Below are 15220 nucleotides of genomic sequence, written 5' to 3'. Positions count from 1 at the left end.
CTCGGGTTAATTTACCACGCAGGCTAGTGGGCACAACCACACAATAGCGTTCCAATTGGGCATCCCAACGCATGAGTAGTCCGTCATGCACGGCGATCTCCGGGGCAGCCGACGAAGCTGAGCTCCGGGCCTTATGTCCGACACGGCGCCGTAGCTTCAGCAGAGAGGAATCCTCCATCTGCAAGCCGGACCATACCTCCCGGGGAAGTCCAAGGCCGAAATCCGCGGGCGACGCCGCACCTGGAGGGGTGTCCGCCTCGGCCGACGCGACCAACTGGGCCGCGACGTCCCCTGGGGCCTTGCAACGGCTAGAGCCCAGGGCGCAAGCACACCCACCGCCTGCCGGCAATCGGGATAAACCGTCCGCATTTCCATGCTGTGTCCCCTTCCTGTGGATTACATCAAAGGGGTAATCCTGGAGCACTTCGAGCCAGCGAGACAGCTGACTCGAGGGCTGACTAATCTTCAGCGAATATTGCAGGGCCGCGTGGTCGGTTCGGACCGTAAACAGCCTACCGTACAAATATGGTCTATACAACTGAACAAAATAAACTATGGCCAAAAGTTCCCTCCGGGTCACACAATATCGCTGTTCCGTCGAGGACAGAATGCGACTGCCATAGGCTACCACCCTCTCAACCCCGTCGACCACCTGGGCCAGGACAGCCCCAATTCCCGTGTCGCTGGCATCGGTATCGAGCAGGAAGGGTTTCGTAAAATCCGGGTACCCCAAGGGCGGCGCATCCGCCAAGGCCATGCGAAGCGCCGCAAAAGCCGCCTCCTCCTCCGCGCCCCAGTGAAACCTTTGGCCTTTGGCGGAAAGGGCGTGCAGTGGCTTCGCAATGGTCGCAAAATCGCGGACAAACCGGCGATAGTACGATGCGAAGCCAACGAAGCTACGCACCTCCGCGACAGATGTGGGAGTCGGCCACGTCCGGACACAAGCCGTTTTATCCGGGTCCGTGGCGACACCTGACGTGCTAACAATGTGTCCCAAATACCTCACCGATGGTTGTAGCAAGTGGCATTTCTGGGGTTTGAATTTCAAGCCAGCAGCACGCACTTTGACGAACACCGCCTCAAGGCGTTGCAAGTGCTCGCCAAACGTACGGCCAAAAACAATAGACCATCTCCATGAGACGCTGGAAGGTGGCCGGGGCCGAATGGAGACCCATAGGAAGCCGATTGAGCTCGAACAACCCCTGGGGTGTGCGGAACGCTGTTTTGGGTCTAGAGGCCTCATCCAGTGGCAATTGCCAGAAGGCGGAGAGCAAATCTAAAGTCGAAAAGAACCGCGCGCCCGAGAGGGCGTCCAGGGAATCATCCATGCGAGGCAATGGATATGCATCAGCCACCGAGATCTTGTTCAATCTACGAAAATCGACGCAGAACCGGAGACTCCCGTCCCGTTTCTTGACTAGCACAATGGGGGCACCCCAAGGGCTAGTAGATGGGGAGATGATGTCCGCCGCCAACATTTCCTCGACAGCCGAGCGGACATGATCTTTTTCCGCTGGGCTAAAGCGGTGGGAATTAAGTCGAATAGGGGCCGCGTCGCCCGTGTCTATGTGGTGGTCCAAAAGAGTAGTGCGACCCAGATCAAACTTACTTTGGCTGAATACATCGGTGAACCGCTCGATGAGGTCGCGGAGTTGCCGACGTTCCCCGGAGGACAACGAGGCATTCTCGTCGCACAACGTGGCGATCCATGATGCGTCGGGGTCCCCCGTGCGCATCACGCCCGCCACGACCCCTCCATCCGGGGCAGCGCTCTCGGGTGGAGGAGCCGGGGTCGCGTGTGCCAAAACGGCGCCGGCCGGGACTACGACCGGCAAGGGTCCCGAATTGAGGACCTGCAAAAAAAGGTCCTGGCCCCCCGACACGGCTGTCAAGGCGCCCACCAACCCCTTCGTCCTTGAAAAGTAGCTTGACGGGGACAGGAGGATACCCGTCTCCGTGGAGCCCATTTCGAGCGGTTTGCGCAACCTAAGGGGTATCAGGATTTGTGACGCCGGTGGTACGGTCACCGGCACTTTATTCAAGGCCCGTACACCGGCGGCCAAGGGAGACAGGACGGTAGGCGATTGTAGGAATTTCAGCCGCCTCCCTGACGGCATTTCCACACAGCCCTGGTCAACGAGAATTCGGATGGGCATCCTAGACAAAAAGTCGGTCCCCAAGAGGCATGGCACTGCCAAGGTCCTGGAGACCAAAATCGGCCCGGCCAACTCAATCTCGTCAACCCGAACCGACGCTACAACGTGGCCCAAGATGCTCAAACTGCCGCCGTTCGCGGCGACACAAGCCCCGCGAACCGGCCTTAACGGACCCACGCTGCGGGGTAGCAGCCCAAAAATGGCCTCCGAAATAATGGTGGCCGATGCCCCCGTATCCACCAGGAGGCGAACGTGCACCCCTTGCACATATCCTGCCACCGCTGAGGAGCCGGCAGCTGCCGCCACCATCCTATGCGCAAGCGCATCCCAGTGGCGGGTCTGTCTGGGCCATTGAGGGGGTGATGACGATGGTGCACCCGACCCTTCGAGGACAACCCCATGACGATGGGCCCTAGCCCCGCTAGATGCATGAGGTGAAGGGAGCGGCCGCGCAGATGATGCGTCGCGACTCGCCTGGGGCCCCGGACCCGATGCCAAGGAGGGTCTGGGAGAAGGTGGAGTCCCTTTTCCAAAGGCCCCCGGGGCATTCCGGCAGCCCCGCTCAATGTGGCACCGCTGACCACAGCGGAAGCAGGCCACCGTGTCCGCCTCCTGTGGACGGGAAGGTCCCGGCCGCCCCCGCTGCTCCGGACGGCGACCACCCGCCCCCCTTCCTCGACGATCGGGCACCGCCAGGGCCGCGAGGGTGTCCACCCCCTGAGAGGTGACCCCCCCGTCCGGCGCCGGGACCCCCGCACACGCCGCCATCTGAGGCCGTTGGCGGAGGGAGAGGTGCGCCTGAATGTTTTCGGCGACCGCCAAGGATGTGATCTGCCGATCATTGTTGATCGACAGAGCAATTCCTAGCTCCCTTGCCAGGTCAAGCAGCTTCCCCAAGGCCATAGAATCAAGTGCCCTGCCGTACAGGTCAGGGTATGCAGCCTGTACCAGGGCCAGGAGCGAGCAGCGGAAGGCCAGCGGCAGTTCCCCCTCCTCCCGCCGCCGCAATGAAAACTTTAGCTGCGCGGTGGACGGCGGCTCAAAAACGTTGGCCATTTGGATATAGGCCGCCGGGAGTGTAGCCCGATTGGCCGGATGGATGGACTTGAAGGCCTGCAGAGCCCTTTCGTCCAAGCAGGTCGGAAGCGCCGGCAAGGCCTCCTCCATGGACCAGCCGACCGACATGTATGCCGCGTCGAACCGGTCCTGGAAGGCCGACCAGTCGCCCCCTTGCGCGACAAACGGCGCAACGTCGGGTAACCGGCGCTGCCATTGGCTGCGCGGCGCCGCGAGGTGTGGAAGCCAAGCGGCACCTGCGGGCCACCCGGCGGACGCGACGTGGTGCGGCGGTGGCAGCATTGCGGCTCCCGCGGGCCACGCCGAAGACGCGGAAAGGTGCGGTGGTGCTGCGGCCCCCATGGGCCACGCCGTAGGCGCAGCGAATTGTGGCTGAGTTGCGGCCCCCATGGGCCACGCCGTAGACGCAGCAAAGTGCGGCTGAGTTGCGGCCCCCATGGGCCACGCCGTAGACGCAGCGAAGTGCGGCTGAGTTGCGGCCCCCATGGGCCACGCCGTAGATGCAGCGAGGTGTGAAGGCACCTGCGCTTTCGCGACCCACCTGTCAGCGGCGGCGTACGAAGCCACGGCGTCGTCCCGCGACGCGGCGAGGGACCACGGCGTTGCCGAAGACGCGGCGGTATAAATCGGGCCTGCAGCGGCCCCCGCGGCCCACCCCGCCGGCGCAGCGAGGTGCGGGACAGCGGCCGTAGCCGCGGCAACCTCTCGCGACGCAGCGAGGCACCACGGAGTTGCGGCCTCCCCGGGCCACGCCGAAGACGCGGCGGTATAACACGGAGCTGCGGCGGCCCCCGCGGCCCACCCCGCCGGCGCAGCGAGGTGCGGGACAGCGGCCGCAGCCGCCGCAACCTCTCGCGACGCGGCGAGGCACCACGGCGTTGCAGCCTCCATGGGCCACGCCGAAGACGCGGCTGTATAACACGGAGCCGCGGCGTCATCCATGACAAGGGACGCAGGCACGGCGAGATGCAGAGCCATGGCATCGCCGGTGGCCGGCCCCGTGAGCGCAGCGACAGGTGGAGCCGCGGCAGCACCCGCGGCCCATTCCGGCGGCACGGCGATGTACGGGGCAGCGGCAGCTGCCGCTGCCCACCCCGGCGGCCCGGCGAGGACGGCACGCGCGTACTTACCCGGGGCCCCCCCGGCGGGCGCAGCTTGATGTAGAGCCGCGTCGTCGCCAGCGGCTGGTCCCGCAGGAGCGGCGTGCCGAGAAACCCCGGCCGCGTCAGTGTAGAGACGCGGCGTCGCGGTCGCCATGGCAGCACCCGCGGCCCATTCCGGCGGCACGGCGATGTACGGGGCAGCGGCAGCCGCCGCTGCCCACCCCGGCGGCCCGGCGAGGACGGCACGCGTGTACTTACCCGGGGCCCCCCCGGCGGGCGCAGCTTGATGTAGAGCCGCGTCGTCGCCGGCGGCTGGTCCCGCAGGAGCGGCGTGCCGAGAAACCCCGGCCGCGTCGGTGGAGAGACGCGGCGTCGCGGTCGCCATGGCAGCCATGTCCGCCGGCCGCCACGTCGCAGCCGTAGTAGCGGCCGCATACGTCTCCCGAGCCAACATGGCCGCCGCGGATTGCGTCGCAGCCAACATGACGGCCATTTCCGGTGGAGCGGTCGCTGGGAAAACGGCGGCGCTTTCAACGTTGGCAGTTGACAGTTGCTCCCGTCTCGAGTGCGGGGCGGTTGGCTGCGTCCGTGCCTCCACCTCGGCCAACCTGACGGTCAGCTGCCCCACCGCCTGCAGGAGCTGGTGCAGCAGAGCTGCGGGGACGCTTTCCGTCTCTGGCGGCGGCGGTGAGCTGGCACTCCCCGCAGCCGAATCCTCCCGCTCCGGCCCGCTCGTTTCCATGGGAACCGTCACCGGGGTCCCGGGCTCCGGGGTCACTGCTGGAGCCTCCTCTCCGCCTTCGGCACCCTCCAAGTCATGTGCCGGTGGGTTCTTACGCCGTGCGCCCGCTTTTGACGTGTTGGCGACGGTGTAAACTTCTGACACCAGTTGTTAAGTAGTTGTTGCTGTTGTAGACGGAGGTACTCGGAGACGGAGGTGAGTTAGGGGCTTCCGCCAGGGTTTATTAACAGGTATCACTATAAGGGTTCCCTCTTCACCCCTTCCACTATCCCCGTTCCTCCAGTGACCCCGCTTACGTCACGGGGTCTCCCTTAAATACCCTCTGAGGCGAGACGTCACGTGCACTGCCCGGCGCGTGCGACCCCACGTCCCGTGATGTCACAGCACCGGACAGCGCACGCGACGCCACCACTCTCCTCTACTCCTCTACAATAGTAACAGTTTCAACTTGCAGCACGCTGCGCAGTATTCGCCCACTCTCGAGGAGAGAGGACTCGGAGGTCCGAGGAGGGACCACAGACGAGTGGGAAGGCAGCAGCCATGCGGTGAACTGGTGCCAACAATTGCCCAAGCCTCAGCGGTGCTGTATATAGGAGGATGATTTCAGCAAATTAACAAAAAAAAATTGTAAATGCTATGGTTGCACGCTTCAACACACCGGTGGGCTAAAGCAGTGAACTATTTGTCTTTTGTCAACGTGACACTTTTTTCTGATTGGCCGTGTCGGGTGGTGGAGGGTTACGACACATTTATAAATAACGCGATCTAACCCAAAAACGTTGATTATGAATAATATTGGTCGCGAAAGCCTACGTGTTAAACCAAATAACAAGTGTCTGCATGTGGGAGGAAACCAGAGCACCAGGGATTAACCTACGCGTGCAGTAGGGCAACACTCGATCCCATACGGATGTAAAAGGTCAAGCCGACATGTTGCCGTATCGCATTCTCTTGGTGAGTCACAGGGTATAGGGGTGCCACGGGGACGAGATGTTAACTACCTGGCCTGGTATACAGGAGATCGTGGATTCGATCCTGACCTGATGCATGCTGTATATTGGGAATTTACGTGTCTCTCTCCCCGAAGTCACGTGGATGTTTCTCCGGGTCCTCCGGTTTTTCCCTCCACATTTAAAAACGTGCATTTAGAGTATTCGGCTGCTATGAATTTCCACGCGATAACCCACTTTGTTGAACGATCTTTTGTGGCCAGGTCACTCCTGTAGAATAACTACATGGCTGAGTGGGCCTCATCTGGTAAAATAAAAATAATTTAGTTTGAATTATTTATGACACTGGAAGGGAGTTTCACAAACTGTGCATGATCTGCCAACCCTGGTTGCCTCCGCCATTTTCCGAATTTTTTGTCGGCAATTCCACTTATTCATTGAAGGCTAATTATATAGTGGGTGAAGTCTCATTTAAGATGTCTTCAAATGTCATTTTGCTGAATTGGAGGAAAGCCTTGGCTAATAATAACCTTCGTCAACTTTTCCTCTGCCTCGCCTTAAGGCGTTCGGCCTCTAACATCTTGAGGGCCTCGTTTTGTCACGTTGCGTTGTTCCGCCCTGGGGGGAAGAGAAGGGGAGGGCTCAGGCTCGCTGAACCCCGCTACAGCTGGGAAATCCGATTATCTGAGTACCCGATGACTGCTTCGCTTACTCGACCAATCGGATAACAGCAGAGTACAGCGGTCGGACAAAAAAAGTGTTCCCCAACCCCCACCCCCCCATGTGCCGCTGGATGTTATGAACTGGGCTTGGCGACATCATCATCAGCTGCATTGTGCCCGGCGTGGCTAGTTGAGGGTTTCCCACCTTCAAGGTGTGTAGTGGTATGGGGGGGGCTGAACATTTTAAAGGCACCCGAGAAATCACCCTCAATAAAAGTAGCCGATTCCAATTTTAAATGGATGAATCGACTCGATCATCAGGCCCAGCCGTCTCATTCGGCTTTGCCTCGTGGCATGGCCACTGCTTCCCTCTAAAATGCTCGGCGAACTCGTTTGCAAGCCCAGTCCACCATCGTTTGAAGAATCTGTTAGTTTCTGTGCGTGCGCGTGTCTATTACACAACCACTTTTAATAACGCCACTCTCTATCTCAACCGCTGTCACCTTGCGAACACTTTTTATTATTGCTGTGAAATGCCTTTGGATAATATGGTGGTGCTATATCAGTCTCGATAAGAAGAGACAGCAACAAAGCGGTGAATGACCCACGGCAAAATATACAACTTTTGTTATCTGTCGACATTTTTATAAAAGTTCACATACAAAACAAAGTGGCTTGCATCTCTCATATGAAACAAAATGAGATCCTTTTCTACAAGTAAACAGGTTCATTGATCCGGGACACGTATTGACCACTAGTTCTACAATTCTAAACGATATTCACGGCTGTTTGATTCGAAACACAAACATACGCTTGGCTCGCCTTCACTGATTTATCACAAGCGTTTTGGCACAGTTGAACGTCATATCTTAGCCTCCAAAAAAATTACTGGCAAGTTTTGTCCGCTTGATTGAATCTAGATATTAAACGCTCACGTCACAGACGTCCCTCCCAAGTGCTGTGTGTTGTGTCCCGAGAGTGAAGGCTTAAGTTGGAAATTGTCCTTTGAACCGTGATGCCCGTAGTTCCATCATCACGTTGCGTCTCGGCTACAGCCACAAAACTGGATCCTCCCAGTCAGCGTTTCATGGGCAATTTAACTCATTGCTTAAGTAAATGTGAACGCAAGTGCCTTTGGACCATAACTTGTCCCTCTTTTAAAATGTATTTCACTGGAATTTAAGTTCTGTTTTATGTACGCACGTTAAACTTCTTTCGCACCGTGCGTAGCCAACCGTGCTAATCGGTGGTGCGGGAAATGTTACACTGGGTATCATTTCATATGCTGGATTTATTTGTCACGATAAGCTGATTTTTATTGTTTAATATTTTAAACCCAGTTTTTTCTGTTGTGCCATCCCCACGTGATGTGCGCTGTTTTGTCCCTGTAAGCCGGGTCTCCCTTGACAACGAGACTCGGAGTCTCAATCGGCTCACTCATCTGGCTTTAGTAAAGGGACAGCGTTCGGCTCGATATGAAAACCTCTCATTTGAGCTGAACGTTTGTTTTGCTGGCAAAGACAAAATCTGATTCGCTTTGCTGAGTGGAAAAGGTTTAGGCTGTGCCCAAGCTTGACGTTGCCGCTATTTCCTGTGTGGGTAATGGCCGTGGCACTTGGCACCGCTGCGGTTTTCTGGTCAGTAAAAGCCCCTTCATCCATATTAGAGGGTTTTTTTTGGGTTAGATTGCGTATATATAAATGTGTCGTTAAACCCGCCCACCACCTGACATAGCCGATCAGTAAGGTTAGTCACATGAACAGAACGTGCCAATTAGTTACTAGTTCAGCACACCGGCGTATTAGAGAGTAAAACCCACAACATTTACAATTCGAGTACCGTGACGTTTCACCCGTAATTACAACCAGCATCATCAGGCGACAACCAGAATTGTTGAGAAATCCTCCTCCTGTTTCGGTCTTAAATAGAGGGGGCAAATGTGATGTCGTCACTGTGAGCCAAGCAGGTGCAATGCCTAGAGGGTAGGGGGGTTATTGTAGTCCTATAAATTACAATGGATATGATACGAAATGTATGTTGATCAACTGTGACTAACCAAACTAATATATATGTTTTGGTAATATACATAAACCTTACTAATTGGCCATGTCGGGTGGTGGCGAGTTTAATGACACATTTATATTGACGCGATATAACCCAAAATCAACTTTATTATGAATGACATTGCTCACGAAAGCTTTCTACTACGTGTTAAAGCCCATTGAGCTCTCCGATACCACCACGAAAGGGTTTGGGCGTTGCGCGTTGTTCGGCGTCATGTCCGACGTTTCACTTCCATGTTTCGGCAGCTTTGGGGGAGTTTATCTTACCCCGGGAACTGAATTCAGTAATCTGAGAAGAAGCTCGCACAGTCGCACGCAGCGCGTCAAGTGAAACATCGGAGATTCATTGCGGCGAGCAACCTGTACAAAGCCCGACGCGCTCGCACCTCAGCCAGCTGCACAGCACAACCGCGGAAACCTACGCAGTGCTAATACAACTGTAGTGAGTCCACCTGAGTCGGAGACGTTGTTCTTTAGAGGCAACACATTTATTGTAACATCAACACGTTAACACGAAGGGGTAACTGCCCCTAAGGTGGTGACCACCCAGCTAACTACACTATACGTAGGAGATACAGCTGTCAAGGGTCGGGCCCTCACTCGGGTCCCCGACCACGTGTTGATGCCTCGTAGGACGTAGAGCTTCCAGCTTGTAGAGGTGAGGCTTCCAGCTGTCGAACGAAGAACCCCGGTCTCTCTCAGGGACCCACCTTATATCTGCCCCCCCCCCCCGGGTCGGGGCCGCTTCGCCCTTGGCCCCGCCTGCCTTCTAGAGAGTTCTAGCTCCCTCTCCATCCCTCTCGAGAGCTCTCCCTGGACACGTGATCACCCCCTTGCCCCCCTACCTGGGGCCTTCTCTGTGGACACTCCAGATCACGTGTCTACGGGGTCAACCAGAGGGCCATGGCCCGGGGCAACCCTGCCCCTGGGCTGAGACTCTCCCCATTGTGGGAGCCCGCACTACGCGCTGTGCGTGGTGCCCGCGCTGTTCCAGCGCTCACCAAGCCCCGCTAGGGCTGGTACTACACCCGCCTACGGGGTGTACGCGATGACGGTGTATCGCACGCCGTGCTGTGCAAAAGCTGACATCACACAGCAACCCACCCGGTGCTGTCCGTGATGTAGGGACATCGCACGCCACGGCCCTCCCGGGCCGTCACCATAAAGTGACATCCCCGATGTCACTACACAAATATTAATAATTATTCACTCACTCCTTTTTCTTTTACCAGGTAAGAGGCCCACTGAGCTCCTTTTGAGAGGCAACCTGGTCATCACAAATGATACCTCAACTAAGTTGCTTATGGTCACGTGGACATTTATAGCAGTCATATACTCTAACACACGTGGAGGGAAAAACCGGAGGACCCAGAGAAAAATCGACACAACCACAGGGAGAGAGAGACATGCAAACTCCAAATATACAGCAGGCGTCAGGATCGGAATCGAATCTATGACCTCCCGCATACCAGGCGAGGTAGTTAACACTCCGTGCCAATGCGAAGTTTGCATCCCGCGTTTCTTCCACTTAATCGAGACCGATGGATATTTTTTCTTATCAAGGTTTCTTGTTTTCTGTCCAAAGATTCTCCTTGAACTCTGTTATCGCTCGGAGGCCGCGAATCTTTCAAGCCTTCATGCTGTCTGCAATGTAGATGTGTGTGGTTGTTTATTAACAAAAAACTTCACTTGGGTCGCTGTGAAGTTGCTGTGCGTGGCCTGAGACGCGCGTAAAGTTCCGTGGGGTGAATGGTGGCGCAGTGGTAGGCAACGTTTCGCTATAAACCCATCGGTCCGAGTTCCATTCTCGGCCATGGCATACCATCACCGGCGACTGATATCTGAACCGGTTCACGGGTTCCGCTCCTCTTCATGAGCCCAAACTCGCCAACGTGGGGAAGTATGGTCAAACCACCCCCATGACTGGCACGACATGAGGAAGACTTCGTCCAGCATTGGATTGACCAAGAGTTGTTAATGACGCATTATGTTTCCGCTCGGGGTGCAACGATCCGCTCCCACCTCCTCCTCACGATCCAGTGAATTGTCTCAATCCAGGGCCACAATCAAATCAAGAGTTAATTCGTGAAGGAAGTTATCCATTTACTGTAGCAGCCTCTTGAGACTGGACGAGCCGCACTAATCCATTACGTCAATTGATTGAAAAGCCAAATCCTCAAACGCACGTGTCCTGTGGGTCAGAGTTCGGGGCACTGAGCTGACACCACTGAGGCCCCAATCCAGATTTCAGCCGCCTGTGATTCAACGCGGTTCTCAAGTGCAGTGAGTGGATGATGGCCACAGCGCGGTCACTAATGGCTGCGTACAAAAAAGATCAAGTTAAAATTGGTTCTGCACTTAATGTGGCAACATTTTAGCTCTGGGAATAAACATTTAGGTTCGACTGTTTTTTCAGCGAACATTACTCTCATATGCAGAGCGGGTAGCAAAGCACAGCCCTCTACCGTGTGGACCCCAGGGGTCATTCGAAGAAATTTCAGAAGTAGCTCTGTGATATCCGTTTCCTCGGGCCGTTTCCTTAACACAAAAGGGTTGCGCTGCTCTGCGAACCATGAACTTCACCCAGAGCGCTACGTGGTACAAAATCGGTGGTGTGGGGAACGACACTGGGTCGACGCATCGTCGCGCCCGTACCAGGAGAGCGTTGCCTGGGCATGAGGGTTCACCCTCCTCCTCTTCCTCCTCCTCCATCTCTTCTCTGATTGCTGAACGCTCCCTCCGCACCCACCGCCAGGCTGCCACCACCGCCGCATCATCATCAGCCGCTGCCGCCGCGAAGAAGACGGAGGGTGGAGCCGGGTGGGAAGTGGCCACCGATAAGAGCTCCCTCAGCATTCAGCTGCAGAAGAGTCAGCCCGATGTCGTCCTGTCGGTGAGGCCCATCTACCCCCCTCCCCCCCCACCACCTCTCACATCCCCCGTGTGGCTGTGATTATGACGTTTACAATGTCGCCGACATCGCAGCTCACGGCGGGAAGCTGGTCGCTGTACCCAGGCATCGCGCGACTTAACCCCCCCCCCCCCCTACTCCGAGGTGTAAATTGTTAGAACGACGACGACGATGGCATGAATCACTCTACACGACACCGGGGGTGGATTTGTTTGTATTAAGGAACAATTCTGGTACGTTTACTCGACGTACACGGATAATTGTGTTTGAATAATCGGAGTTATTGATCACCCTTGTGAGTTGAGACGCAGCGTCGGTGACAAATTAGCATTTCCATTGTGAATGCGTTGCTTTCAGTAGCTCTTACGCCACCAATGATCAAGGTTGTCATGGTTAATACATGGGCACAGGATATTCTACCGGGGTGTAGTGACTGGTTCCTGTGATCTTTTCTCTGCTTGCATCTGGCAATAGGTTCTGCGGCTTAATGCCAATGTCGAGGTATGTCAGCCATGACGAGAGGGCTTCAGGAGAGAGTTTGTGTAGGTTTGGGTTGCATGCCCACAATTGGACTGCTCTGGCTTGCGTCTTTAATTTTCCATTCATGAAGGAGGTGTGCGAATCGGCCTGTCCATATTCCGATGCGCACTGTGGCGCAGTTGCGGAGCAAGGAAAAGTGCAAGATTGTTGAAACATTAAGAATAGGGTTTACTCTTTCTCGCAATAAAGCCTATTCATATGTTTTCATACTTTGAAACTGGTGTAATGACCTAAATTATGAGGCACTCACCCCAAGCCAATTTGCAGCCAAACCGTAATTTTAAAAAGTAGACCAAGGCCTCCTATTGGCGGAGAGAGGCCTCCACGATGATTGGTCGGGAGGGAGGGCTTTGAAGAGGTTGGAGGGGAAAAGGTTTAAACGGCGAAAAGGGCGAGAGAACAGAGCGGAGCCGGCATGCGACGGTTGGGAAACCGTTGGAGGAGAAGGACGCGGATTGGCTGCGGTTACAAAAAGAGTGGGGAAAAATCTAGATTTGAAGTTTTCGTGACTGCAGGGATCCATACTGTTTGGTTTTTTTCGGTAAAGCCACGTAGGTATCAAATAAATTAAATCACGACGTTTCGATCGCAACACAAGCAATCATCATCAGGTGGGAAAACCACAGCAAAAATGTTTTTGCATTCATCATCAGGTGGGAAAACCACAGCAAAAATGTTTTTGCTGTGGGTTTCCCACCTGATGATGATTGCTTGTGTTGCGATCGAAACGTCGTGATTGAATTTATTTGATACCTACGTGACTTTACCGAAAGGATCAAAGAGTAGTGAGGGGAAAGTTCTAGAGAGCGGGGCCCGACAAGGATCAAAGGGGACGAGTTTCAAGAAGAAGAACGAAGCTCGGGCTCAGTGTTGTGGTTGTGGCAAAAATAAAGAGGCTCCTGGTACGCAGCCGCCGGTGTCATTTCGCTGGCAATAAAAGGTCCCATTTTTAAAGATTGCTGTTCGTTTTGATGAATCAAGAATCGGACTCGCGAGACAGCCCACGACTGCTGCCCCGTTCGGACTCCTAGTGATATCAAGGTTGGGCAGCGTAGGCCTGTTTGACAAAAACATAGATCCACCGTCTAGTCTTGACAGATTGTTGGGGCAAGTGCTGTGAGCGAGCACGTATGAAGACCGGAATGGCACACGACGGGGTGGGTGGCCAGTATCCCGAGTAGCGATGTTGACACAATGCACCACTCATTTGAGGCTGAGTCGACCTAGGGGAGGCCCAGTACCACTACACCACCGCTCCCTTTCGGCCTGTTTAACTAGGCCTCGAGCCCACTCAGGCACAAAGCTCCATTTTCAAGGATACCCTGAGGGAATATAAGAAAATGCAAGCAGAAGGGCGAATGAAATGAAATGCACGAACAAATAAACCTGTTAGTGTAAAAGCGTTAAGTAAACCTAAATAAAGGGTTAAGGAATAGTCTTTCGCGTAGATTTCCGTTGCGTATTTATCTCACATAAAAATCAAACTATTCAGTCGCGATATAAGATGAGATTTAAAATGTTTTCCTCCCTGCTAAATTATTGTGGAACGCTTGCTCCACGAACTGTGGCGATGCTGATGCCTGGTCACCTCCTCACCCACCCCCCTGCTCACCCACCCCCCTCATCCCCCTCCTCACCAACCCCCTCCTCCCCCTCCTCCTCCCCCTCTTCACCCACCCCCCCTGCCCCCTCCTCACCCACCCCCATCCTCCCCCTCCTCACCCAACCCCCTCCTCACCCACCCCCCTCCTCCCCCTCCTCCCCCCTCCTCACCCACCCTCCTCCTCCCCCTCCTCCTCCCCCTCCTCACCCACCCCCCTGCCCCCTCCTCACCCACCCCCCTCCTCCCCCTCCTCCCCCTCCTCCCCCTCCTCACCCACCCCCCTCCTCCCCCTCCTCATCCACCCCCCTCCTCCCCCGCAACTCCTCCTCCCCTCCTCGCAAGCAGCTGCAGTCACGCTGCGTTGGGCCGGGCAGAGTGGAGGGCTTCGCCGCGGGCTGCTCCCATCATTCCTGCTGCCCGCTGGAGCTACGGGACTGCTCCGGGCTGGCCTCGCACGTCGGCCCGCGGCCCTGGGACACGCCGCTCATCGGTGCGTCTCCAACGCGGGCGCGGCGCGGAACGTCGTGGGCACGTCGCGGGCACGTCTCCCGCTTTGTGGTGGAGTCACCGACACGCTGATCAAACCCGATGCCTCCTCTTCTCCGGGGCCCTGCGCCCACCATCACTCTTCCCGCGCAGCACTTCAAGATGCTGTCGTGTGACGCCGCTGATGCCTTCACCCCCATGTCGATTGTGAATCCAAAGGAGGATGGGTGGAGTAGGGGGCATGTGGTCTGAGTTCGATACCCGGCCACAACTCACGTCGGTGACAAGTGGTATCTGAACCAATCCTCGACCACCCCCCACCCCCCGCTTTCACTAACCTCAGCGTGGTGAAGTCAAACAGCTGGCACGACTAACATTGCATGGAGAGGCCTTCATCCAACAGTGGAGTGACAAAGGGGCCGCAAATTGACGTGGCAACTGAATTGATCGCAAGAGCACGGTGCCCCCTGCTGCCCCAGACGCAGCGTGGCTCCGGTAAAGAGCCGAACGCTCGTGCGGGACAGCCCCCCCGGCACTCCAGGGCCTCGTTGTGCCTCGACTGAGTGACAGCGGTTGGCCTTCAGGCTGCAGCGTGCCGAAACTAAAGCCGCAGTCTGTGACCAACATCGATTTGCCTGTCGCGGCACTGTCCTGGCCCGGTGCCGCCGTGCATCATCCCAGAGCGTCCTTGGTGCACACGTACCCACGGGGGTTTTCTCCGGGTGTCCGCCCGCACTTGTCAATGCTCGTTAATTGGGCGATATCACCTTCGTAAGTAGAGGACCGCAGAGCTTGGGGGTGGAATTTGTCGAGGGCCCAATGCCTCGCTACTGCCTCCTTCCCGGCTTGTCCGTGGTTCCTCCTCGCGCCTCCGAATACGTCTCTCTCCCTTCGCGAGCGAGCAGAGAAGAAGACTGTGCAGCGGAG

The 15220-nt window shown here is 56.2% G+C and overlaps 1 protein-coding gene across 1 annotated transcript in view; it reads left to right on the top strand.

Annotated features, from left to right (window-relative positions):
• LOC144722934 (inositol 1,4,5-triphosphate receptor associated 1-like) overlaps nt 1–15220 on the top strand; it is a 127178-nt gene that overhangs the window by 49888 nt on the left and 62070 nt on the right. Inside the window, exons 3-4 of the mRNA XM_078601359.1 lie at nt 11509–11646; nt 14153–14297. Of these exons, the coding sequence (XP_078457485.1) occupies nt 11509–11646; nt 14153–14297 (283 nt within the window). The remainder of the gene's footprint in view (nt 1–11508; nt 11647–14152; nt 14298–15220) is intronic.

The sequence above is a fragment of the Lampetra planeri genome, chromosome 16 (genome assembly GCF_965212315.1).
Source record: "Lampetra planeri chromosome 16, kcLamPlan1.2.h2, whole genome shotgun sequence".
Lineage (NCBI taxonomy): Eukaryota > Metazoa > Chordata > Hyperoartia > Petromyzontiformes > Petromyzontidae > Lampetra > Lampetra planeri.
The sequence above is the reverse complement of the archived record's forward strand: the minus strand, read 5'-3'. Positions and strand labels throughout refer to the sequence as shown.